Below are 27,583 nucleotides of genomic sequence, written 5' to 3' on the forward strand. Positions count from 1 at the left end.
CATAATTTTTATTTGAAATCATCAACCATTCTTGAAAACCTGAACTTGAGATTGATCTTTTTGATTATTCTTTAAAAGTTTTAAAGAAAAGTTGAGTGTATGTTTTAAAAAACTTCATTTAAGATAAAATTAATACTTTCAATGAGATGCAGAAATGGAGTTTCTAAATCTTGCTGTTTGAAAGTACTCTTCGTGTACATGAAAGCAGTCACGCATTTACCAGTGGCAGCAACATTGAAGGGGAGATATTGAGGTTTTATCCCTGGCAGAAATGGGATGGCAACACTGCAGAAGTGCTGTGGAAAGGTTTAGTATCCCATGTCCACCTGTTTGTCATTTTAGGACAGTTCTGGGTAGCAGATGTGCCATACACAATCTACCCAGTATCTCTCCAGCCAGAGGAGCCCCAAAACATGTCTTATTATATTTTTGTGGTGCAGGAAGAATCAGGAGTGCTCCTCTGGACTCCACAAAATTACTTAGCGTTACTGCTGCTCTAGGATTGAACATCTCAAGATGTTTTCCTTCCCCACAAATCTACCATTTAGAGTTTGGCTTGATTGCCCAATCCTGCAGTATTCCAGAGCTGGAAAGCTATCCTGGAGTGCATTTTCTTCCCAAAATTTGCCAGCCAAATATTAATGAATCCACTCATGACTCCACTGAGCAAATCAGGCTCAAAGCCGGCACTGTGGGAAAATCTATCCCAAAAAATGTCATGTTCTTATAAGTCCTTGAGCTTATTTGCTATATTAACACCAAGGCACCAATCATGCATAAGGGTTTGGTTAACACATTTATTCAGGGTAAAGCAGAAGGTAACAGAGTTACATTATTGTAGAGCTTGGAAACACATCTGAGCTGTTGTCTGCTCACTGCATACAGAGAGCGAGACTAAGACTGATCACATGGTACATTATATCATTACCCTTCTATTGATGTATACAGATACATATTCATATCCTTAAAAGTATACCACAACAGAAAATGGAACCTATTTATTTATCTAAGTAAAGCAATATTCTTCCAAAGATCATTAAAATCCAATTAATACAATGTTTATAGAGACCGATTAAAAACTTAGAAACCTACCTTCCACTCCCGAAGCTGTCCAGATGCATATCCTTCCCCCTCTGAGTGTTAACTTTTTATTTCTATTGGACTGTTGTAAAGAATATGTCTTTTTATTTTCTGTTGGACTGTGGTAAAATTACAATGGCTTCAGGTTGGAAGACATGTCTACTGGAACAGGATGAGAGATACATACAATATTGCAGTCCTGGAACAGAGTGTGCCATGAAAGGCAGGAAGGTGCCGGAAAGGAGACCTGGACCAAGGGAGCTGCCTGACAACAGTATTTTAATTGGCTCCTAACCGGGTGACCAGGTTTTGTGTAAGAAGCAGTGCAGCTGAATAGCTCCTAGCCTGAAAGGCACAAGACCTAAAACCTCTATCTTCTGTGTGTGGAAGATTCCAGTAATTCCTCAACAGCAGAAAACTCTTCACCTGCAAAAAGAAAACATCTAAAACCTCTCTTCATATCCCTAAAATCTGCTCTCTCTCTCTCTCTCTCTCTGAGGAAACCCCTGTAAAAAGGAAAAGGGGAAAACCACTGTTAGAGACATTGAAAAGCAAGTTCGCAACCAGTGAACTAAATACTAAAAGTGCTGGAAGACCACCTAATGTCATCAACAAAAAACTGAAAGGAATTTGGAAGACACCGATCAAAATCAACTCATTGAATCCTGCGTTCTGGATTGGTTTAATCTTATCCTTAAAATCCATGATTTGTGTGTCTTATGTGTCGTGTTTGTGTGTGTATAGGGATTTAAGAAGGAGGTAGAGCTTAAGTTATAGTGTTAGAAGTTAGCAGTTCATATTCCTTTTGTCACTAGTTAAAGACAATTTGTTCAATAAACAGTTATTTACTTATTAAGTTTACAAACCTAGTGCTGGTATTCTCTTATCCTAAATTTAACAATTAAGTAGAATTGGGGCAATCTGGTAATTTGGTCAAACTTTTCACATTTGTCACGGCTCAGGGGAACAGTGGGGCTTGATATTACAGTGCACTATCCCCAGTGAGTTGTGACTTATCAAACATCAAAAATCCGCCAGAGGTGAATCCTACATGCCCAATCAAGTGATGCTAAAGCACTTCATTACCACAGTTGCCAAACTCTAGATCCCCCACCACAATACCCCAGGGCCTCCTTATCGCTGCTAAACCCCAAGCACCTAAATATAAATGGGTATATGTGGCACATCAGCTTGCTGTGTACCCTCAGTTTTAAAAAGGTAATGCATAAAAATTAACTACATAGCTCAAGAAATATCTATTATGTGGTAAAATTCATATGTGGGTCACTATTTATTCCAAAATGCACGGAAAGCTCCTGAGGCACCTGAACTGAGAGAAAATCCAGTATAAAATCGCCCACGTTTATTTGCAGTACCTCTTATGTCTGTAGATGACGCTGTGACGGCAGTTTCCTATGTTAAATATTCTTGTGATCTAACATTGGGACTAGTTCCTGTATGAAAATCTAATTCTGTTATCTCTGAGTGAGTCAGGGTTATTAAGCATTTAAAAAAAATGAGCAGCAAAATCTATTACAAATATTTTTAACCTCGGGGGATTTATTTAAAAAACGGTATTACTTTTAAAATTATGAATAATATATAATCTCTCCACGACTCTGTAGCAGTCTTTGCTGACCCAATCATAGGCCTCCCGCTGCTAATCATCTTCAATAATTCCTTCCTATAAGCCTAAAGCATTCCCTTGATGCCCTTGCCACATGTTATTCTGACCATCCACTGTGCTTGATTTTTGGATTAAAATGTGTTCAATAAATATATAAAAATACATGTTTTAAAGTATTATATCAAATTACACACATGGCTCTGCTGTTGCCGCAACTGGTGAAGATGTTGCTGTGTTGGAAGCCGAGCATTGTCACTTTTGTATTGTCACATGTGAGCAAGCAGCTGTGGGATTGATACCTCCCAATATCCGGCTGACAGCCAGAGAAATGAAGGCGATTTACAAAATCAGACATGTTCTGTTCCGCCAGTTTACCGCCAAAGAGTAGAAGGTTTAAATTATTCGGCAGTAGCAGATAATTTAACCTTTGTTTTATTTATATTTTGCAGTTTATTATTTGTGCCCCTTTAAAATTTGGGCATTTTTGTTGGTTTAATTTTGGTTGGTGAGACTTGTGCCCTCCTGATCGACCCATCAGGAGAGTAGAAAGTGAAAAGGAGCCCAGTATTTTAGTGTCTCAAGTCTCAAATGAACAAACGTTTCCATGAAAACTGCCGGGTTTTTATTTTGATCTGCGCTTTACTGCTTGAACTTTTTCTTTTACTTCTCTGTTTCTTGAATAACGGGTCGAGTATCTGCCCACCCCTTTGGCAAACTTGGTGCCAGACAATTATTTATAGACAGGGCTTTCGCCACTCCACACTCTCACATAGTTTCTCCTCTGGAGCATGGATGTAATTTGTGGGTTCGGCTTTGATTTAAAACGCAGCAACAATAAATGCATACAGGCTTACACCCTGGGACTCGGATACTGCGGGGAGGGGCTGTTGTGGCACGGGGGATGACGTATTGTGAAGTTGCCCTCCTCTCTGGTTGTGTAACTTCTGCACTCAGTCCTTGTTGCTTGTGTTCGGCTGGTTGCGGACAGTGCAGAGCACACCTTCCTCACATTACAGACAGCAATAATGTCCCAGCTTTACCGCCAGGACAGCTACAGGATAGTGCGAGGCGTGAATGGAACTGGAGTTGCAAACATATACAGTTCAGCGCTGCAGTTGCTGCTGCTGGTTGGGATGCTTGCATTGAAGGTGCCCCAGGCCCTGGGTCATTGGAACACCAAGAGCATTCTTGGGATGTCAGACCAGATGAAGGGGATGTGGCTCAAGCTGGGAACCCTAGATCGCAGTCAGCACAGCTCTGAGCTCTTCGCCGTGTGTCACATGCAGCCCAGCTTGGACCTGGCCGCCGACCTGCCCGCTGTAAGCGGCTACATCGTCTTCTACCAAAATGGCCCCTGGGACCAACTCCAGGCGTATTTCCAACTAGCCGGGTTCCCACAAGATGCTGAGCAGCCCAACCGGGCCATCCATGTCCACCAATTCGGGGACCTAAGCGGCGGCTGCTCCTCCACCGGACCCCATTTTAACCCGCTGAACGTCAATCACCCTAACCACCCCGGGGACTTCAACAACTTCCAGGTGAGGAACGGCATGATCAATAAGCACTTGAAGAACCTGAGGGCCAGTCTGTATGGAATGAACACGATCATTGGCCGCGGGGTGGTCATACATGCGCAGGAAGATGACCTGGGCCTCGGTGGTAACCTAGCAAGTCTCCAGAATGGAAACTCTGGGAAAAGGCTGGCCTGTTGCACTATTGGAATTAGCAATGGAGACCTTTGGAAGAAAATGGTGCCCAGTGTCTGAAGCAGAGTATCCGCATGACCGTGCCAGCCGATCGCCAATTCCACCTGTTCTCTCGCCTCCAGACCTCCATGGAAACGTGTGCCCAGCACGCCCAGCTTACATTGATATTATTGTTGCCCCATGCTAACTCAATCAGCAAGCAAATATAGCCTAATCATATAGCTTGCATCTCCCTGATAGAGGCACCAGAATATAATTCTCCATTTAATCTTACTGTATGAATTATCGGTTTCAATTATTTAATCCGGCTTTACTTCTCGCTATCTGTCTTGTACCGCGGAAATTTGGTTAGATGGTGTGATCAGTAGAGACATCAAGTCAAGCCTTTGAACGGCCTCACATGTATTATGTAATCGCCAGTTATCATGAATTATATTTTCTGCTGCTACGTTAGCTTTAAGATTGTTGATCTGATCCTTTCGTAACTTTTAAGAGTTGCCCCAGGCTGAATCTAGCGGAGAGCAGCCGATACGCTGAAACGTGATGAGTTGAGACTGAGTGCATGTTATCCAGCGTCCTCAATCGATTAATAATGTGTACAATCAGCTTTCAAGATGGTATTCAACCGTTTGGAGTTAGTATTTGTTTCTGGCTAGAGGCCTGATTAGCATAAGTGTGTGTATCAAAAAGTTTAATTCTGAAATGCTTTTGCAAGAGTTCTTCACAGCTACGTTCCAAACATTAAGTTGCACAACTCTTTAGTGATTAGAATAATTTTCCTAAACGCTCGAATGACTTCTGCTGAAACATGAAAATGAAAATATAAATAAATTAATCATCTTGTGCTTTGTTTTGCCTGTTTCCCTTCATTTCAGCAAAAAAAGTTACAGAATTGTTCAAAGCTGAACAGGATGCTCTGATTGTGCAAAGATACAATCTGGAGGAGTAAACCTTTAATTACATTGAGTAATTAAAACTATTTTTAGGGAGTATGTCTTTAGCAATGAGAGGCCGTTCGTGGAGTAGTGAAATACATTTCTGAACTAATAAGATCTGGGAGAGGTGACCTGCTATTTGGAGCTGTTGGCGCGCTTGCTTTACTAATTTATTTTTCAACGGCCAATGGTGTTTACTATCGAATTGAATTTCCATCCACACCATCCCCAGCCCAGAATCTGTGGCAGATGTAAACATATAAATCAATAGTTTAAGTGCCGATGGTAGTGCATTTGTGTGGAGTTGGATGGTTATGGGTTCAAGCTCAACACTAGTGACATCCACATATTTCAGTGAAGTACTGGAGGAATGCTGCATTGCCAGGGGGGTTATCTTTCAGCTGAGCTGTTAAACTGCCAAGCTGTTCATACGGATGCACAAGTTAAAGAGAAGCTGAAAACTTAAATGCTTTCATCCAAACGTAAACCAGGTTATTTCATTATTTCATTGCTGGCTGTGGGACTTTACTTTGATAGCCACGCTTGCTTACAAAAGATAGTACACTCCAAAAGCAATTTAATGGTTGTAAAGTGGTTTGGAGTATCATAAAGGTGTTAAAATAGTTGTCATTTTGTAGATTTTGCATAATTTCTAAAAACAAAAGACATGATTTAGCAAACTGAATTGGTAATGGTGAATAATACAGAAATAACAGCAATACTACCATAAAATCACATGTTTTTAAAAATCTTTTACATTAATTAGTGTTAATTGGCATTGAAATCCTAGCACAGTCTAATATTGATCATTTCTGTTGCATTAGTAAATCTCACATTTGGCAGCAACAGGGGTGGTATATTTGGTCACAGTGCCCCTGGATTCTAAAGAGGGAAATGGTCAAGGTCCTTATTCTTGATCACTATACAATGACCTTGTGTAGAAATATGTGTAATAGATTGAGAAACAGGATCACCAGATTTGTCCACTGTTTGTCAAGATTTGTACATGAATAATGGCCATTTGCATGGAATATCAGTGTACAACTGCAATCAGTCAAACCACAGTGTACAACTGCAGTCAGTCAAACCACGCCCCACTATTGGACTTGGTATTTAAACAAGCCTGGAAGAGAGCGAAAATTGGATGGGGCAGAAGTGCATCCCTTAAAACAATGGCAACAATTTAGGTATGAAATATAAACTCCACCAAGTTCCATGCTTCTATCATTTTTAATGAAAACATCAGATGCTGAAATTGCACAGTACAGTAATTCACAATGTGCTTTAACAATCATAAAATCTGGCTACTCACTGTCCAAAAGCATTCGAACTTCTAATCCAAGACTACAGAATGTTCTGCCCATTTTACTGTGCACTTAGATTACAGTTACTTTTGCTTAATTGTATTCAAGCAATGTAATACAAACTTGGAATACTGACTCAGCAGGCATTTGGGTTTGCTTTCTGATATATGTCTGTACATATTGGGAGTAATTAACAATAGGTTAAAAAGTAACTATAAATATCTACATTCAACTTTGGTTGAATCAAGACTTTTAAACAAAGACATTAGTAGAGGTGCTGCCACAAAGTTAATCTACTCTGCATTTGTAGTGATTATTTACTATAGTATTCAATTAGGTAGGCTATCGGTCTGATTAACTAATCTCACAAGCTACAGGATACTTTACAAACTGGTGAACTGGTAACTGCATTTATAGCATGTTCAATGCAATAGTTTATTAATAGATGCTTAATTAGATCAATATATCAGTGAAGTTCATAGATGATATTTGTTTAGAAATTATATTCTGGAAAAACCAAAATAATATCCCTGTACATAGAGCAGAATGATGTATTTCTTTTTACAATGTGCCTTTACCAATTTAAACAACACAATCCTCTGCTTTTCTTTAAATCAGCAACTACTTTGACGATGAGGGATAAGTTTATAAATTTATGCCCTCAGCATGGAGACTTTACTGGCAAGAGTGTTAAGGATTACCTTGATGAACCCCTCCCCCCCCCCAGCCCGCACGCCCGCAGTGCCCTGTCTTATTTACTCTCTCTGTGTTACTGTAGTACTCTGGGGAAGCATTCCAGGTCAATGGTACATGGAAGGTTGCACTGACTTAGGTAAGGGCTCTTGACACAACCATCTCAGGCAACCTCCAGGAGCTCTTGCCTGAGTGGGCATGGCCAGAGACTGCAGCAGTGGCAGCTCCTGTGATACGGCTCATCTGTGTTACTGGCACCAGGTGGTTTTGGTTGATGAGGGAGCAGGTGGGCTCTCAAGTTAAGAGAAGGCAATCTGTATTGTTCCCATAGTGCCATGCCACTCCACATCAATTTCATTAATCTGCTGGACTGCAGGAAGTCTGTGAAGTGACTGAAACCGCTGTTCATACAGTTTCCCAGGCTGACCAGGGCCGAGGAGGTGATGGAGCCCGGAGCTTGCAATGCCCCAATATGAATATCGCTAAAAAATACCATGGCTTGTTATAGAAGTTCCTGTATCGAGACAGAACTGCAACATTTATTGGACTAATCACTGTTCCATGCATGACCACACAGTGCTTTGCGACACACCCTATACATTAGATGAAAGCTTGTCTATACTGGCCACAGAGGCTCTCTGACAGGAAGTCCATGTCATTCTGGAGCTCATGCAAGCAAAACACACATCCTTTTGTTATAGGCTCAACACCAATATCTTCATGTCCATTCTCTGCCACAGAAGAGAACAGAAGTTTGTCCTCCAGGGAGTTGCTTCCTGAGCCATCTTCTGCCCACGGCAACTTCTGCTCACTTGTGGGTAGCAACCAGTGAAGATGACCAGTCTCCTTTTCTTGTAAAGATAATCCACACTTTTTCACTACTGCAAATCCTCTTCCTCCATCTTCACCATAACAATAAGTGTAAGGAGCTCATCAATGTCTTTGTCTCTGTGATTGAGACCATCATTTGGATACCTTGGCCACTTTCCCACCTTCCCCAACCCACTGGGCCAAATATCCTTGAAAGTTTTCCCCTGCCCTTGTTCTGAAATCACACCTTTCTCTAGTTTCTCTCCTAAATCCTCTCATGCCTTTCCAAGCACATCTTGTCCATGGGAGCCCCCCCCCCCCCTGCTTTCTCATCCCTATTCACACTAAATTGCTGACCACCCAACATTCCTTCCTGGTCCCCATTTTAGCTGATATCGTGACTGGTTCTCTCTCTTCAGGTATTATCTCTCTCCTTAAATTCTGCCAGCATCCCTTTCATTCTTGTAAATTACTGCTCTATTCTAAACTCCCATTCCTCTCCAAAGTCCTTGAACATGTTGAGGTCTCCCAAATCTCTGCACATCCTCCCCAGAATTCAATTCAGTTATCACCTCATCAGTCTACTCCCAATCAGCAAAGTGATGGAAAGTGTCACCGACAGTGCTATCAAGTGGCACTGACTCAGCAACAACCTGCTCACTGAGGCTCAGTTTAGGTTCTGCCAAGGCAACCCAGAAATCATTTTACAGTCATGGTCCAAACATGGACAAAACAGCTGAACTCAGAGGTGAGGTGAAAGTGACTGCCCTTGACATCAAGGCAGCATTTGATTGAGTGTGACATCAAGGAGCCTAAACAAAAGTTAAGTCAATCAGTAATTGGGAGTAAACTGCCTACAGGCTGAACTCGTACAGCACAAAGGAAGATGGTTTTGGTTGTTGGAGGTCAATCATCTCAGCTCCAGGACATCACTGCAGGAATTCCTCAGAGTAATGTCCCAGGTCCAACCATCTTCAGCTGCTTCAATGATCTTCCCTTCATCGTAAGGTCAGAAATAGGTACATTCACTGATGATTGCAGTTTTCAGTACTATTTGCAACACGTCAGATTCTGTAGCAGTCCTGTCTGCATACAGCAAGACCTGGACAACATTCAGACTTGTGCTGATAAGTGCTAAGTAACCTTTATGCCACACATGTGCCAGGCAATGACCATCTCCAACAAAGGAGAATCTAATGATCTTCCCTTGATGTTCAACGGCATTATCGTTATTGAATCCTGCACCATCAACATATTTGGGGTTACCATTATCCAGAATTGTAACTGGGCCAACCGTATAAATATGGTGGTTACAAGAGCAGGAACTGTGCAGCAAGTAATTCACCTCCTGACTCCTCAAAGCCTGTCCACCTTCTACAATGCACAAGTCAGGATTGTGATAGAATACTATCCACTTGCCTGGATGTGTGCAGCTCTAAAAACAGCCACATGATCATCACCCTATCAACTAACTTAAACATTCACTCCCTCTACCACTGTAACACAGTGCTAGCTGTGAGCACAATGTACAAGCTACACTGCAACAACTTGCCAAGGCTCCTTTGACAGCACCTTCCAAACCCACAACCTCTACAACCTAGAAGGGCAAGGGCAGCAGACACATGGCAACATCATCACCAGCAAGTTCCCTCCAAATCACTCGCCATTCTGACTTGGAACTATATTGTTGCTCTTTCGTTGTCGTTGTGTCAAAATTGGAATTAGAACTTCCTCACTAACTGCACAGTGGGTGTACCTACACCGGAAGGACTGCAGCTGTTCAAGAAGACAGCTCACCATCACCTTCTCAAGGACATATAGGGATGAGCAATACATGCTGGCCTAACCAGTGACAGTCACATCACAAAAATTAATTTAAAAATAGCTAAAGAATCACTTGCAATAGCTTCTGTTTCCACTCTTACACCACTGTTACCTCTGGAGTCTCCCAGGGATCTCTCCTTGGCCCCCTCCTATTTTTTATCCACATGCTGTGTTTCAATTACATTATCCAAAAGCGCAAAATAAAATTCTATATGCACTAATTAAACCCAACACTATCTCAAAATGTTGGAAAAACTCAGCAGGTCTGGCAGCATCTGTGGAGAGAGAAACAGAGTAAATGTTTCGAGCCTTGTATGACACTTCTTCAGAACTAAAGGGAAGTAGAAATAGACATGTGATGGATTTTATACTGTTTAAGAGGGGATGGAGGAAGTGGAGCAAAATAGAAGGTCAGGGATAGGTGGGAGTGAAGGAGAATGTTTTTTTATTCATTTAAGGGGTGTGGGCTTCGCTGGCTGGGCCAGTATTTATTGCCCATCTATAGTTGCCCTTGAGAAGGTGGTGGTGAGCCGCCTTCTTGAACTGCTGCAGTCCATGTTGTGTAGGTACCCCCATAGTGCTGTTAGGCAGGAGAGTTCCAGGATTTTGACCCAGCGATAGTGAAGGAATGGTGATATATTTCCAAATCAGGAGTGTGAGTGACTTGGAGGGGAACTTCCAGGTGGTGATATTCCCATCTATCTGCTGCTCTTGTCCTTCTAGATGGTAGTGGTTGTGGGTTTGGAAGGTGCTGTCTAAGGAGTAATGGTGAATTCCTGCAGTGCACCTTGTAGATGGTACACACTGCTGCTACTGTGTGTCAGTGAAGGAGGGAGTGAATGTTTGTGTATGCGGTGCTAATCAAGTCGGCTGCTTTGTCCTGGATGGTGTCAAGCTTCTTGAGTGTTGTGGGGACTGAACTCATCCAGGCAAGTAGGGAGCATTCCATCACACTCCTGGCTTGTGCTTGTATATGGTGGACTGGCTTTGGAGAGACAGGAGGTGAGTTACTCATCACAGGATTCCTAGCCTCTGACCTGCTCTTCTAGCCACAGTATTTATATGGCTAGTCAAGTTCAATTTCTGGTCAATGGTAACCCCCCCGGGATGTTGATAGTTGGGCATTCAGTGATCGTGGTGCCATTGAATATCAAAGGGTTGGATTCTCTCTTGTTGGAGATGGTCATTGCCTGACAAAGATGTCATGGGCACAGGACAAAGGGAATGTTAACAGTAGTGTTAAAGACTAAAGGAGGTGCAGATAGTGGCATAAAGGTAAGATAGCACAATGTGTTAACAGCAGAAAAAGGGTCAGTGATCTATGGAAGCAAAACATAAAAACAATTGATGGATGGCCCTGTGTGGGTGGGGGTTGGGGAAAAAGGATTTAAAAAAATTAAAAAGTAAATGAATAAAATAATAAAAATTGGATTTTAAAATGTGGTAAAATGGGGGAGAGAGTGTTCACATTGTGAAGTTGTTGAATTCAATGTTAAGTCCAGAAAGCTGTAAAGTGCCTAATCAGAAGATGAGCTACTCCTCCAGCTTGTGTTGAGCTTCACTAGAACATTGCAGTAGGCCAAGGAAGGACATGTGGGCATGAGAGTAAGATGGTGTGTTGAAATGCCAAGCGATAGGAAGGCCTGAGTCATGCTTATGGACTGAGTGAAGATGTTCTGCAAAGCGGTCACCTAGCCTGCATTTAGTCTCCCCAATGTAGAGGAGACTGCATTGGGAGCAATGGGTACAGTAGACCAAATTGAAGGAGGTGCAACTGAAGGACTGCTTCACCTGAAAGGTGTGTTTGGGGGCTTGGATAGTGAGGAGGGAGGAGGTAAAGAGGCATGTATTGTATTGCACCTTCTGCAATTGCATGGGAAGGTGCTGTGGGAAGGTGATGAGGAATTGGGGATGATGGAGGAGTGGACCAGTGTGTCACAGAGGGAATGGTCCCTACAGAATGCTGACATGTTGGGGGCAGGGTGGTGGTGGTGGGGGAGGGTGGTGATGAGGGCAAAGATGTGTTTGGTGGTGGAGTTGGCGGAAATGGCAGAGGATGATCCTTTGAATGATGAGGCTGGTGGAGTGAAAAGGGAGAACAAGGGGAACCTATCATCTGTGGGAGTCAGTGGGTTTGTAATGAATATTGGTAGACCGTCTATCACCAGAAATGGAGACAGAGAGGTCAAGGAAGGGAAGGGAAGTGTCGGAGATGGACCATGTGAGGGTGAGAGAGGGGTGTAAATTGGAAGCAAAATCAATAAATTTTTCCAGAACCTCTCTGTCTCCATTTCTGGTGACAGATTGTCTATCACTATTCATTACAAACCAACTCCCACAGCTACCCCGACTACAGCTCCTCACACCCTTCTTCCTTATCATAATTCCTCCGCCTCCATCACATCTGTTCCAATGATGCTACCTTCCAAAATGGTGCTTCTTACATGTCTTCCTTTATCCTTAACCAAAGATTTCCCGCACCGTGGTCGATAGGGCCCTCAACCGTGTCCAACCCATCTCCCGCGCCTCTGCCCTCACCCCTTCCCCTCCCTCCCAGAACCATGATAGGGCTCCCCTTGTCCTCACTTTTTACCCCAACAGTATCCGCATTCAAAGGGTCAACATCCGCCATTTCTGCCAACTCCAGCATGATGCCACCACCAAACACACCTTCCCCTCATCCCCCCATCAGCACTCCGTAGGGACCGTTCCCTCCGTGCACCCTGGTCCAGTCCAGTTAGGCACTTTACAGCCTTCTGGACTTAACATTGAGTTCAACAACTTCAGACCATGAACTCTCCCCTCCATCTTTACCCCTTTTTAATTCAATTTTTGATTTTTTTTATTTATTCATTTACTTTTACATTTTTAAAATACCTTTTCCTCAACCACTGCTCCCACCACCCCCCCACCCCACCGCTCCCCCCGCCCCCCCCCCCCCCCCCCCCCCCACCCACCCCACACAGGGCCGTCTGTCACATGTTTTTAAGTGTTGCTTCAATAGAGTATCAACCCTTGTTCTGCTATTAACACATTCTGCTATCTTACCTTCATGCCACTATTAGCACCTTCTTCAGTCTTTAACACTACCACTGCAGTTTTTAACATTACCCTTTGTCCTGCGTCCATGACATCTTTCTCAAATTTTTCCTTAGCTCCCAATTATCCATGACCTTCAATTTTGCTCCACCTGCTCCTCCCTCTCTTAAACAGCATTAAATCCATCCCACTTCTACTTCTCCTTAGCTCTGAAGAAGAGTTCAATGGACTCAAAATATTAACTCTGTTTCTCTCTCTGCCTGACCAGCTGAGTTTTTTTAGCATTTTCTGTTTTTATTTCAGATTTCCAGCATCCGCAGTATTTTGCTTTTATTTGAACCAGCTCTAACTCACCTCCATCTGTCTAAACCCCTCCATTGCCTCTGATTTGTCATGCTGCTTGTCCAATATCCAAAATAAGATGAGAAGAAATTTCCCCCAATTAAATATTGGGAAGGCCTTTGCCCTTGGTCCCTCCCTCAAACTACATTTCTGCACTATTCCATCGCTTATCTGGCCAAAATCTGAGGCTGAAACCAGACTGTTTGCTACCTCTCTGTCCCATTTTACCTTAATTTCAGCTTCCAACCCCATATCCTTTCCATGACAAAGGCAGCTTATTTCCACCGATATCATGTCGCCCATCTCCACTCCTGCTTCAGCCCATCTGCTGCTGAAATCCTCATCCATAAGTTGCTGAAGCATCAGGCTTCCCAGACATTCCCACCCTGCACCACCATCCCCCCCCCCACCCCCACCCCCAACCACCACCCCCACCCCGCCAATGCCACCTGGTGCAGGGAATAGTCAACTGCACCTAGAAAGCATTTTGGCTCAAAAGAATTCCCCTGGTATTTATGTTACCATAGATGTCAGCATGTAAGTTGACGTTTGAAGCCTCGAAAAGGCCCTCCAAAACAGGGACCAACTTATACCTTGAGTATAAGGTGAACCGGCAGTGTGGTTTTGGGCAAGAAAACGTCCTGCTGATTACCAACTACGGTCCTCCCTCTGCTGATGAATCAGTACTGCTGATGTTGAACATCACTTGGAGGAAGCACTGAGGGTGGCAAGGGGATGCACTCTGGGTGGGGGCTTCAATGTTCATCACCATGAGTGGTTTGGTCGCACCACCACCTACCAAGCTGGCTGAGTCCTGAAGGATATGTCCACCAGACTGGGCCAGCAACTGGTGATGAGGGAATTAACAGGAGGGAGAAACCTATTAGACCTTGTCCTCGCTAATCTACCTGTTGCAGATGCAACTGTCCATAACAGTATTGGTAGGAGGGATCGCTGCCCAGACCTTGTGGAGGCAAAGCCCCATCTTCACATTGACGTTACCCTCCATCGTATTATGTGACACAACCACTGTGCTTTTCTTTATTCTTTCCTGAGATGTGAGTGTTGCTAGCAACACCAGCATTTGTTACTCATCCCTAATTGCCCTTGAATTGAATGGCTTACATATGTATAAATTAGGAGCAGGATTAGACCACTCGGCACCTTTGCGCTGCTCTGCCATTCAATAAGATTATGGCTGATCTGAATGTAACCTCAACCCCCATTTCTGCCTAACCTGGATAATCTTTCATCTGCTTGTCAATCAAGAATCTATCTAGCTCTACCTTAAAAATATTCTAAGACTCTGCTTCCACTGCCTTTTGACGAAGAGAGTTCCAAAAACTCACAATGCTCTGAGAAAAAAAATTTCTCCTCATCTCTGTCTTAAATGAGCGACCCCTTATTTTTAAACAGTGAGCCCTACGTCTAGATTCTCCCACAAGAGGAAACATCCTCTCCACATCCACCCTGTCAAAACCCCTCAGGATCTTAAAGGTTTCAATTAAACCGTCTCTCACTCTTCTAAATTCCAGTGGATATAAGCTTAGCCTCTCCAACCTTTCCTCATAAGACAGCCTACCCATTCCTGATATTAGTCTAGTAAACCTTCTCTGAACTGCTTCTAATGCATTTACATCTTTCTTTAAATAAGGAGACCAGTACTGTACACAGTACTCCAGATGTGGTCTCAACAATGTCCTGTAAAACTGAAGTGCAACCTCCCTACTTTTGTAATCAATTCCCCTCACAATAAATGATAACATTCTATTAGCTTTCCTAATTACCTGCTGTACATCCATACTAACTTTTTGTGATTCGTGCACTAGGACACTCAGATCCCTCTGAATCTCAGAGGTCTGCAATTTCTTATCATTTGGATAATAAGCTTCTCTTTTATTCTTCCTGCCAAAATGAATGGTTTCACATTTGCCCACACTATTATCCATTTTCCAGATCTTTGCCCACTCACTTAACCTATCTATGTCACTTTTTAGACTCCTATGTCCTCTTCACAATTTACTTTCCTACCTATCTTTGTGTCATCAGCAAATTTATCCACGAATCCTTCAGGCCTTTCATCCAAGTCACTTATACAAATTGTAAAAAGTTGAGGCCGCAGCATCAATTCCTGTGACACACCACGCATCACATCCTGCCCACCAGATAAAGACCCATATATGCCAACTCTCTGCTTCCTGTTAGAACCATAGAACACTACAGCACAGAAAACAGGCCATTCGGCCCTTCTAGTCTGTGCCGAAATATTATTCCGCTAGTCCCATTGACCTGCACCTAGTCCATAACCCTCCAGACCTCTCCTATCCATATGTCTATCTATTTTATTCTTAAAACTTAAAGAGTTCCAAAAACTCACATTTACCACATCAGATGGTAGCTCGTTCCACACTCTCACCACTCTCTGAGTGAAGAAGTTCCCCCTAATGTTCCCCCTAAACCTTTCCCCTTTCACCCTAAAGCCATGTCCTCTCATGTTTATTTCTCCTAATCTAAGTGGAAAAGGCCTCCTTGCATTTACTCTGTCTATACCCCTCATAATTTTGTAAACTTCTATCATATCTCCCCTCATTCTTCTACACTCCAAGGAATAAAGTCCTAACCTGTTTAATCTTTCGCTGCAACTCAACTCCTTAAGACCCAGCAACATCCTAGTAAATCTTCTCTGCATTCTTTCAGTCTTACTGATATCCTTCCTGTAGTTAGGCGACCAGAACTGCACACAATACTCCAAAGTTGGCCTCAGCAATGTCTTATACAACCTCACCATAACATCCCAACTCCTATACTCAATACTTTGATTTATGAAGGCCAGTATGCCAAAAACTTTCTTTACAACCTTGTCTACCTGTGACGCCACTTTCAGGGAACTATGTGTCTGAACTCCCAGATCCCTTTGTTCCTCCGCACTCCTCAGTGCCCTACCATTTACTGTCTATGTCCTACCTTGGTTTGACCTTCCAAAATGTAACACCTCACACTTTCCCGCATTAATTCCATCTGCCATTTTCTGGCCCATTTTTCCAGTTGGTCCAGATCTCTCTGCAAGCTTTGAAAGCCTTCCTCGCTGTCCACAATGCCTCCAATCTTAGTGTCATCAGCAAACTTGCTGATCCAATTCACCACATTATCATACAAATCATTCATGTAGACAACAAACAACAATGGTCCTAGCACAGATCCCTGAGGCACACCACTAGTCACAGACCTCCAGTCTGAGAAGCAATCATCCACTACCACTCTCTGTCTTCTCCCACACAGCCAATTTCGAATCCAGTTTACAACCTGTCCATGGATACCAAGTGTCTGAACCTTCTGAACTAACCTCCCATGTGGGACCTTGTCAAAGGCCTCACTAAAGTCCATGTAGTCAACATCCACAGCCTTTCCTTCATCTACTTTCTTGGTAACCTCCTCAAAAAACTCTATAAGGTTCGTTAAACACGACCTACCATGCACAAAGCCATGCTGACTATCCTTGGCTGTCCAAATAATTATATATCTGATCTCTCAGAACACCTTCCAATAATTTACCTACTACTGATGTCAGGCTCACTGGCCTGTAATTACCTGGTTTATTTTTGGAGCCTTTTTTAAACATCAGAACAACATGAGCTACCCTCCAATCCTCCAGCACCTCGCCCGTGGCTAAGGACATTTTAAATATTTCTGCCAGGGCCCCTGCAATTTCTACACTAGTCTCCCTCAAGGTCTGAGGGAATATCATGTCAGGCCCAGGGGATTTATCTACCTTTATTCACTGATTGTTAGCCAGCCAATCTTCTATCCATGCCACTATGTTACCCCCCTACACCATAAGCTTTTGTTTACTGCAATATCCTTTGACGTGGCACTTTATCAAATGCCTTCTGGAAATCTAAGTACCGTACATCCACCAGTTCCCCTTTATCCACAGCACATGGATATTCCTTCAAATAACTTCAATAAATTGATCAAACATGATTTCCCTTTGTAAAACCATGTTGACTATGCCTGATTGCCTTGAATTTTTCTAAGTATCCTGTTATAACATCTTTAATAATAGTTTCTAACATTTCTCCTATGACATATTATTCTAACTAGCCTGTAGTTTTCTGCTTTCTGTCTCCCTATTTCAAGAAAGGAGTTAGATTTGCTATTTTCCAATCTAATGGAACCTTCCCCAAATCTGGGGAATTTTAGAAAATTCAAACCAGTGCATCAATTATTTCACTAGCCGCTTCTTTCAAGACCTTAGGGTAAGGTCCATCTGGAGCTGGGGATTTGTCAGCCTGCAGTGCCAACAATTTGCCCAATTCCACTTCCCTGGTGACTGTAATTTTCCAGAGTTCCTCCCTCCCTTCCATTTCCTGATTTATAGCTATTTCCAGGTTGTTACTTGTGTCCCCTTAGTGAAGACCAAAGCAAAATACCTGTTTAATTCATCCGCCATCGCCCTACACTCCATTAGCAATTCCCCAGATGCACTCTCTATAGGACCAACCCTCACTTGTTAACTCTTTTCTTTTTTAAGTATCTATAGAAACTCTTACTATCCGTCTTTATGTTACTAGCTAGCTTTCTCCCACACTCTAATTTTTACCTCCTTATTAATCTTTTTGTCATTCTTTGCTGTTCTTTATATTCTTTCCAATCTTCTGGACTGTCACGCATCTTTGCAAAATTATATGCTTTTTCTTTATGTCTGATACTGTCTTTAACCTCTTTTAGTTAACCATAGATGGTGGGCACCCCCCTTGGATTTTTTCTCTCTCATTGCAATGTATACATTCTGTGTATTCTGAAATATCCCTTTAAATGTCTGTCACTGTACTTCTATTGACATATCCCTTAACCTCATTTGCCGGTTCACTTTAGCTAGCTCTGCTTTCATGCCCTCATAATTGCCCTTATTTAAGTTTAAAATACTAGTCTTGGACACACTTGTTTTTCCCTCAAAATGAATGTAAAATTCAATCAAATTATGATCGCTGCTTCCTAGGGGTGCCTTCACTAGGACGTTATCAATTAATCCTATCTCAATGCTCAATATGAGGTCCAGTATAGCCTGCTCAATGGTTGGCCCCAGAATGTGCTGTTCTTAGAAACTATCTTGAAAACATTCTATGAACTCATCATTTACACTACCTTTGCCCATTTGATTTTTCCAGTCTATGGGCAGAAGTTTGCACTTGCCAGATGCCCGCGAGCCCAACCTGCTCGAGCGTGAAATAATGTGCAGTGACATGGGCTGAGTGCGCCAATGTCAATGCGCACTCTCACAATATTTCGCTAGGCGGGTGTGCGATGGAGATGGAAGCATGCCTTCCATTAATTGAAAGGCCAGTTCAGGCCCTTGAGACACCAATTGTCTCTGATTTTACATAGCCCGTGCGATTTTTTGGCCATTGCACAGGCAAAATGGGCAGGCAGGCAGTCCACAATTAGCAAAAGCTCATCCATGGGCAGGATAACTGGCATTGTCAATGCAAGTAGTAAGGAGTTTTGGATCAAACTTGCTGCTGGTTGCTTCTGTGAACTGAACAGCTTCAACTCACTTCACAGCTGCATTCTGAGCATTTCTAGGCTTCATTTCAGAACTCATTGTTGTCTGTCAGGCCCCCAGAGGATTCAGACCACTTGGGCCCTTCCAGACATCAGACAGCCTTCAATAACCATGGTAATGGGGATTGTGGTCTCCACTAGAGGCATCTCTTCTGAGGAAGAAGAGAGGGGCAGAAGGGAGAGGCCAGGTGTCCCAATGTTCAACTTCCAGGGGAATGACCTGTGAGAGGATAGACACAGACACAAGGGGAGCAGGGCCAACAGGAAGTCCAAGGTGGAAGAGGCTGCAGAAGATGCCACTATCCTGCTGACAGGGTTTACTGGCAGCGATGCAGCTACCTCAATATATCCAAGGTGCAATGCCGAAGGAGGCTTCGTCTCTCAAGGGAGACAGTGACCTCCACCTGTCAGAGGATCGGGCCAGAGATCAGCTCCAACTGTGTGGGTGGACACCCCATGCCAGTGGCGCTGAAGGTCACAGTGGCCCTCAACTTCTATGCCTTCAGTTCTTTCCAGGAGTCAGTGGGGCATCGGTGTTGAGTCTCCCAATCAGCTGTCCACAGTTGCGTCAAGCTGGAGACAGACGCTCTGTTCAGGTGTGCATTGACTTTTATTGACTACAATATGAACGAGGCCAGCCAGGCAGAGTGAGCCAGAGGCTTTGCAGTGATTGCTGGGTTCCCCCACATCCAGGGTGCAATCGACTGCACACATGTGGCCATCGAGGCGCCAGCGGATGAATTGGCTGCCGTTGTCAACAGGAAGGGATTCCACTCCATGAACGTGCCGATAGTGTGTGATCACAAGATGCAGATTCTGTAAGACTGTGCAACTTACCCTGGCCTCTCCCATGATACTACATCATGAGGCACTCTCAGTTGCTGAGGCTCTTCAGTGCTCCAGCCCGACTGGATGGATGGCTGCTGGGTGACAAGGGCTATCCCCTCAAAAGGTGGCTCATGACGCTTCTCCGCCATGCAAGAACAGGGGCCGAGCAGCGGTACAATAGAAGCCATGTCTCCACAAGGGCAGTGGTAGAGAGAGCCATTGGTCTTCTCAGGATGCACTTCCTATTCCTGGACTGTTCAGGGGGCGCAGTCCAACACCCCCCAGAGTGTGTGGCACTGATAGCGGTCGCTTGCTGCGCTCTGCACAATCTAGCACTGGCAAGGGGGGGACCCACTGGAGGAAGAAGATCTTGATGCAGCTGCACAGGCAACAGGTGAGAGTCCAGTAGTGAGTCGATGGACAAGCACGGTGAGGAGAATGCTGAGGGGGTAGACGCTGACCTGGGCAACCTCCAGAGAGACAGGGACACCCGGAACACTTTGATCCAACGCTCTTTCAGCTAGCCTAGCAAAGATGAACCACTGCCACATGCCAGGGCTGCAGGTTTCATACTTGATCTCTAACAGGACCATTTCCTTGGCCAACAACATACACTTTGTGCCTTTGCAATAAAGTTTCAGGAGACACACATGCATCATTACATAATGGCCTACCCTGCACCAATGGAACAAATGAAGCATACAGAGGCCAGTTGCACAAAATAACATCTCGTTTAATTGTGAATATGAAACAAAGCTAAATAAATATTAACTGGTGTTTTTAATCACACCATGAAAAAATTTAAAGCAAAATGGGGGAACCAAATATCACCTGTGATAAGGCTGTGCTTAAGTTGCTTTACACTTAAGCTTGCGGGTGCTTTGTCTAGGTGCTTCCCCCCTTGCTGGCACTGGTATTGGAGACAGTCTGCTCACTCTGTTGTCTTGTTGGCCTTGAGACCTTGGCGGTCATCTTCTGGCCCGTGGAGCCTGTGCTGGCCCTGCCTGGGAGGGAATGCAGTGTCAAGGCTGGCATCTCCCCAGTCGCCACAGACTCATCAGGTGCCATGGTCAGTGGCAGGGGGGTAGAGGAGCTGCTGCTGTCATCTGGAGCACCCTGCGCCCTGAGAGGAGCCCGCAGAGACAACAGGCAGCTCGTGCGCCAACGTGAGGTCGCATTGGACCTTCCCGCTCACCATTGATGGCTGGGCACCTAGCTGGGATACTGGCTGCCTAATCCATCTCCCACACTGACACTGACCAGCTGAGGTCATTGCTGGTGTATGGGCTTGCAGGTCCAAGTGCATCCCCAGGAACCCCTGATTGAGTCCCTGGAGCAGACTCTCCATGAGAATCGCCATTCTCTCCATGGAGGAGGCATTGCCCTCATCCATGAGGGTCAATGTAGTGGTCATGCTCCACAGGGACTCCTCCACAGCAGATACCATGGCATGCATTCTCTGATGTATCTCTGCCATATCCTCCTGCACACCCTGCTGGACATACAGCATCTGCTGCCTCATGGATGACTCCAGAGGCTCGTCATCAGCAATTGACTGAGCATTGTCCTGGTCCCCAGCAGTCCTCTGACTGCTGGTGCCCTGACACTCTCTGCCTCCACCTGCACCTCAAGAACGTGTAAAGTGCCCTCACCAATGTGCACCGAGATACTCCACGGTGATCTTATGCTCACCGAGATGCTGGCAATTGTGCTGGTGCCTGCTTGACGGAGAGGGTGTGATGCAGGTGCGTGCTCAGCTTGGTGGTCCTCCGGGGTCAGGGATGGGCCTTCAGGCTCCTCAAAGCGACCGCCAGCTGGTGAGCCTAAAAGTGACAAGAAGAACATGTCGTTAGTTTAAGTCATGACACTCACTTGCGTGCCAGGCATCCTGGTGAGACAGAGACGTGCATCATGGTGCCCTTGTCTTTCTATTATCAGTGGGGACTCTAGGTTCAAGGCTTACATCAATATAAAGACTACACTAGAATGATTGCAAAAGCCGACATTCTCACCTTAGTGCACTGCACTTTTACCTTGGGTCTGGCATCCCAACCTTTCCTCGGCTACTTGACCGCAGTGCATGGTGCCTCTCGAGGTCTAGGGCCTCCTGCTCGTACCGCATGATGATTAGGAGGTATGGGGGTCCCCCACCAGTCCGTGGCCTCTTAGTATTGTTATGGGATGTCTTCTCCTGAAAGGATAGAGGAGCATTGATTAGTCCACTCTCTACGTGCGTGCTGCATGTGGAGAGGTATTGCACATGGCCAACCCCACCTGAGGAACACCTCGCAGGGCTCAACCAATTCATGACCCTGGAGCTGCAAGGCACTCAGTCCAAGCAGCCAGGCCTCACCCCCTTGGCCAGACCCTGTATCATTGATATTTGCCACTCACACTCTAACACCTCTGAGATCCGGCGGTGGGGGGGGGGGGAAGGGCAGCTCTTAACTGTTCTGCAAAGTGACCCATGCCAACACGGTACTCACCCTTCCCGATAGCAGCAGATCGTTGAAGCGCTCCTGGCACTGCACCCATGTGTGCCTCACCACATCATGGGAGCTGACCCCGGATGCCATCACCTCTCAGGCCTTTTTGATGAGGCATGGGGGCCTCCTCCTCCCATCTCTGGAGACAAGGGTTTCTCTCCTGGCTGTACACTCCTCCAGAAGGGCAGTGAGACACTCATCCAAGAAATGCGGGGCCGATTGCCCCTTTGACCTGCCATCCCGCCTACTGTGTCCAAATGCAACACAATCCATGGAGACTTCAGCCTCCTTCCATGGAAGCCTTCCAGGGTCTGCCTGGGCTGGTTTAAAATCAGCTGCGGGTCATCATTGGACTCAGCGGACATGATGTGCCTGCCCCCACCCACCCCTTCTCGCGGATTCCCCAGCCCCCTTTCACGCTTGGTGGGTCTTAATTGGTCCGCCAGCATGAAATCGTGGTGCATTGCCAATTGCGGGCGGCATTTGGCTTCCTGACCACCGCCACTTGCCCCCGCCAAGCCTGCATGCCAAGGGTAAAATTTTGCCCTACATGCAGGTTAAAGTCCTCCATGATTATTGCTGTACCTTTCTGGCAAGCTCCCATTATCTTTTCTTTTATACTCTGTCCTCCTGTGCAGTTAGCCAGGGGGCTTGTACACCACTCCCACAAGTGACTTCTTGCCTTTATCATTCATCATCTCAATCCAAACCGCTTCTACATCCTGGTTTCCAGAACTTAGGTCATCCCTCTCTAATGTGCAAATGCCATCATTTATTAACAGAGCCACCCTTTCACCTTATCTTAACTTCCTGTCCTTCCTAAATGTCAACATACCCTTCAATATTCAGATCCCAACCCATGTCATCCTGTAACCGTGATCTGTGATGGCTATCAGATCACAATTATTGATTTCTATTTGCGATATTAGTTCATCTGGTTTGTTTTGAATGTTACATTCATTTAGATGCAGAGCCTTGTAGCAACTAGCCTTATCTGCTGATTTACTTTTAGATTTGTACTGTCTGTCCCTTCCTGTCACAGTCTGTTTATCATTTCCCATATTAATACCTGTCTCTCTTGCCTTGTCTCTACTCTTTAGTTTATCACATCTTCCCAAATTTGATCCCTTGCCCCCACTATTCAGTGTAAAACCCTCTCTATTTCCCTACTTAGGTGGCTTGCGAGTACACCAGCTCCAGCACAGTTCAGGTGTAGACTGTCCCAACGGTACAGATCCCACTTTTCTCAATACTGGTGCCAGTGCCCCACAAAACAGAACCCACTTCTCCCACACCAGACTTTGAGTCACGCATTCATCTCTCTAATCTTATTTGTCCTATGCCAATTTGCACATGGCTCAGGTAATAATCCAGAAATTATTACCTTTGAGGTTCTGCATCTTAATTTGGTGCCTAGCTCATCATATGACTATGCAGAGCCTCCTTCCTCATCCTGCCTATGTCATTGGTACCTACATGGACCATGACCACTGGATCCTCCCCCTCCTACTGCAAGTTCCTCTCCAGCCCTGAGCAGATGTCCCAAACCCTGGCACCGGGTAGGCAACAAAGCCGTTTGGACTCTCGCTCTTTGCTATAGAGAACAGTGTCAATTCCCCTTACCACACTGTCCCCTACATTGCAGAGGGCAGTTAAGAGTCAACCACACTGTAGATCTGACGTCTCATGTAGGCCAAACCAGGTGAGGATGGCAGATTTCCTTCCCTAAAGGACATTAATGAACCAGATGGGTTTTTATGCTAATCAATGATAGTTTCATGTCCACCATTACTGAGATTAGCTTTTGATTCCAGATTTTATTAATTAACTGAATTTAAATTCCACCAGCTGCCACGGGTGGATTTGAACACATGTCCCCAGAGCATTAGCCTGGGCGTCTGCAATTACCAGACCAGCAATATTACCAATACACCACCATCTTCCCTTAAAGGGAGAAGCTAAATTGGTTAGAATTGGAACAGTTCTAGCACTCAAAACTGGCATCCATGAGGTGATTTGAGCCATCAACAGCAGCATATTTGTATTCAACCACAATCTGTAACCTCATGGCCCGGCATATCCCTCACATCACCACATCACCATTACTACCAAGCCATGGGATTAACTCTGGTTCAATCAAAGGCACAGGAGAGCATGCCAGGAACAACACGAGGCATACCAATAAATGAGGTGTCAACCTACTGAAGCTACAACTCAGGGCTGCTTGCAAGCCAAACAGCATAAGCAGAAAGTAATAGACAGAGCTAAGCAACCTCACACTTTGGGATTAGATTAAAGCTCTGCAGTCCTGCTACATCCACTCATGAATGGTGGTGGGCAATTAAACAATTTGCTGGAGCAGAAGGTTTCACAAATATTCCCCCATCAATGATGGGGGAGCCCAGCATATCAATGCCAAAGACATTTGCAACCCTCTTCAGCCAGAAGTGCTGAGTGGATGATCCATCTTGGCCTACTCTTGAGCTCCCCAGCATCACAGATGCCCGCCTTTAGCCAGTTCAGTTCACCCCTTGTGATTTCAAGAAATGGCTGATGGCACTGGATAACTGGCACTGACAACATTCTGGCAGTAGTACTGAAGACATGTGCTCCAGAATAAGCCACAGTCTTTGTCAAGCTGTTCCAGTACAGCTACAACACTGGCATCCATCTGACAATGTGGAAAAATTCCCAGTTATGTCCTGTACACAAGAAGTAGGATGAATTCAACCTGGCCAATTACCGCCATCAGTGGGGGGGGGGGGGGGGGGGGGGGGGGGGGGTGGAGGAAATAAATACAATAACTACTACCAGAAAAAAAGTACTAGGGAAACTAATGGGGCTAAAGGCCAATAAGTCCCCTGGATCTGATGGGTTGCATCCTAGGATATTAAAGGAAGTAGCTACACAAATAATGGATGCATTGGGAGTAATCTTTCAAGAATTCCTAGATTCTGAAAGTCCCGGAGGATTGGAAAACTGCCAATGTAACAACCTTATTCAAAAAGGGAGGGAGACAAAAAAAAGTAACTATAGTCCTTAACATCTGTCATTGAGAAAATGTTAGAGTCTATAATAAAGGATGTAATAGCAGAGCATTTAGAAATACATAATATAATCAAGCAGAGTCAGCATGGCTTCATGAAGGGGAAATCATGCCTGACAAATTTATTAGATTTCTTTGAGGAGGTAACAAGCAGGATAGATAAATGGGAACCAGTAGATGTAATATATTTGGACTTCCAAAAGGCATTAGATAAGGTACAGCACATAAGGCTATTTAATAAGATAAGAGCTCATGGCGTTGGGGGTTGTATACTAGCATGGATAGAGGATTGGCTAACTAATAGAAGACAGAGTTGGGATAAGGGGGAAATTTTCAGGGTGACAACCTGTAAGTAGTGGAGTGCCACAGGCATCAGTGCTGGGGCTGCAATTGTTACCATATATATTAATGACTTGGCTGAGGCTAGTGAATGTACTATCGGCAAGTCTGTGGATGACACAAATAAGTGGGAAGGCAGGTGTTGAGGATAACATGAAGATTCTGCAGAGGGATATATATAGGTTAAGTGAGTGGGCAAAAACTTGGCAGATGGAATATAATATAGGAAAATGTAAGGTTATGCACTTTAGCAGGAAGAATAGAGGAGCTGAATATTATTTACATGGAGAAAGACTGAAGAAAGCTACAGCACAGAATGATTTGGGGATCCTCGTGCATGAATCACAAAAAGCTAGCAAACAAGTTCAGCAGGTAATAGGGAAGACAAATGGAGCGTTGGCCTTTATTTCAAATGGAATGGAGCAAATAGGAAAAGTCTTGCTAAAACTATACAAGGCACTAGTTAGACCACACCTAGAATACTGTGAACAGTTTTGGTCCCCTTGTCGAAGAAAAGATATACTGGCATTGGAGGCAGTCTATAGAAGGTTTGGAGGGATTTTCTTATGAGGAGAGGTTGAGTAGGTTGGGTCTGTACTCATTGGAGTTCAGAATAATGAGAGACAACCTTATTGAAACATATAAGCTTCTTAGGCAGCTTGACAGGGTAGATGCTGAGAGGTTGTTTTCCCCTTGTGGGAGAATCTAGGACCATAGGGCATAATCTCAGAAAGAGGTTGCCCATTTAAAATAGAGATGAGGAGGAATTTCTTCTCTCAGGGGGTAGTGAATCTGGAATTCTTTACCGCAGAGGGCTGTAGAGATTGGGTCATTAAATATATTCAAGGCTGAAATAGACAGATTTTTAATCAGTAAGGGAATCAAGGGTTATGGGGAAAAGGCAGGAAAGTAGAGTGGAGGATTATCAGGTCAGCCATAATCCCATTGAATGGCTGAACAGACTCGATGGACTGAATGGCCTACTTCTGCTCCTACATCTTATGGACTCTGCCTGATTGTATTATGATTTTCTAAAAAGCCTGCTCCTATTTCCATAAAAATCAATTCCAGCAGTTTCACTATTACGGATGTTAGGCTGATAGGTCCATAGTTTCCTGCTTTACCTCCCTCTCCTTTCTTGAATAATGGTCTTAAATTAGTTGTTTTCCAATCCTTTTTTATTCATTCATGGAATGTGGGCATTGCTGGCCAGGCTGGCATTTATTGCCCATCCCTAACTGCCCTTGAAGGTGGTGGTGAGCTGCCTTGTTGAACCTCTGCAGTCCATGTGGTGTAGTACACCCACAGTGCTGTTAGGAAGGGAGTTTAAAGATTTTGACCCAGTGACAGTGAAGGGAAAATGATATATGCCCAAGTCAGGATGGTGAGTGGCTTGGAGGGGAACTTCCAGGTGGTGGTGTTCCCATGTGCCTGCTGCCCTTGTCCTTCTAGATGGTAGCGGTCATGGGTTTGGAAGGTGCTGTCTAAGGAGACTTGGCGAGTCCCTGAAGCACATCTTGTGGATGGTACACAATGCTACCACTGTACGGTGCTATTAGAGGGAGTGAATGTTTGTGGTTTGGGTGCCAATCAAGTGGGCTGCTTCATCCTGGATGATGTCAAGCTTCTTGAGTGTTGTTGGAGCTACACTCATCCAGGCAAGTGAGGAGTATTCCATCACACACCTGACTTGAGCCTTGTAGATGGTGGACAGTCTTTGGGGAGTCAAGAGGCGAGTTACTCACTGCAGGATTCCTAGTCTCTGATCTGCCCTTGTAGTCAGTTTTATCTGGCTAGTCCATTTCAGGCTCTGGTCAATGGTAACCCCCATGGTTTTGATTGTATAGGATATAGCAAAGGTAATGCCATTGAATGTCAAGAGGCGATGGTTACATTCTCTCCTGTTGGAGATGGTCATTGCCTAGCACTTGTGTAGCACGAATGTTACTTACCACTTGTAAG

The 27,583-nt window shown here is 44.6% G+C and overlaps 1 protein-coding gene across 1 annotated transcript; it reads left to right on the top strand.

Moving 5' to 3' along the window:
- Positions 1–3,623: 3,623 nt before the first annotated feature.
- Positions 3,624–5,258, top strand: LOC121278720 (extracellular superoxide dismutase [Cu-Zn]-like). The gene has a single exon (XM_041189121.1). The coding sequence runs from the start codon at positions 3,733–3,735 to the stop codon at positions 4,471–4,473; it is 741 nt and encodes a 246-aa protein (XP_041045055.1). The 5' UTR covers positions 3,624–3,732; the 3' UTR covers positions 4,474–5,258.
- Positions 5,259–27,583: the final 22,325 nt, after the last annotated feature.

Source organism: Carcharodon carcharias, chromosome 1 (genome assembly GCF_017639515.1).
Source record: "Carcharodon carcharias isolate sCarCar2 chromosome 1, sCarCar2.pri, whole genome shotgun sequence".
Taxonomy (NCBI): Eukaryota; Metazoa; Chordata; class Chondrichthyes; order Lamniformes; family Lamnidae; genus Carcharodon; species Carcharodon carcharias.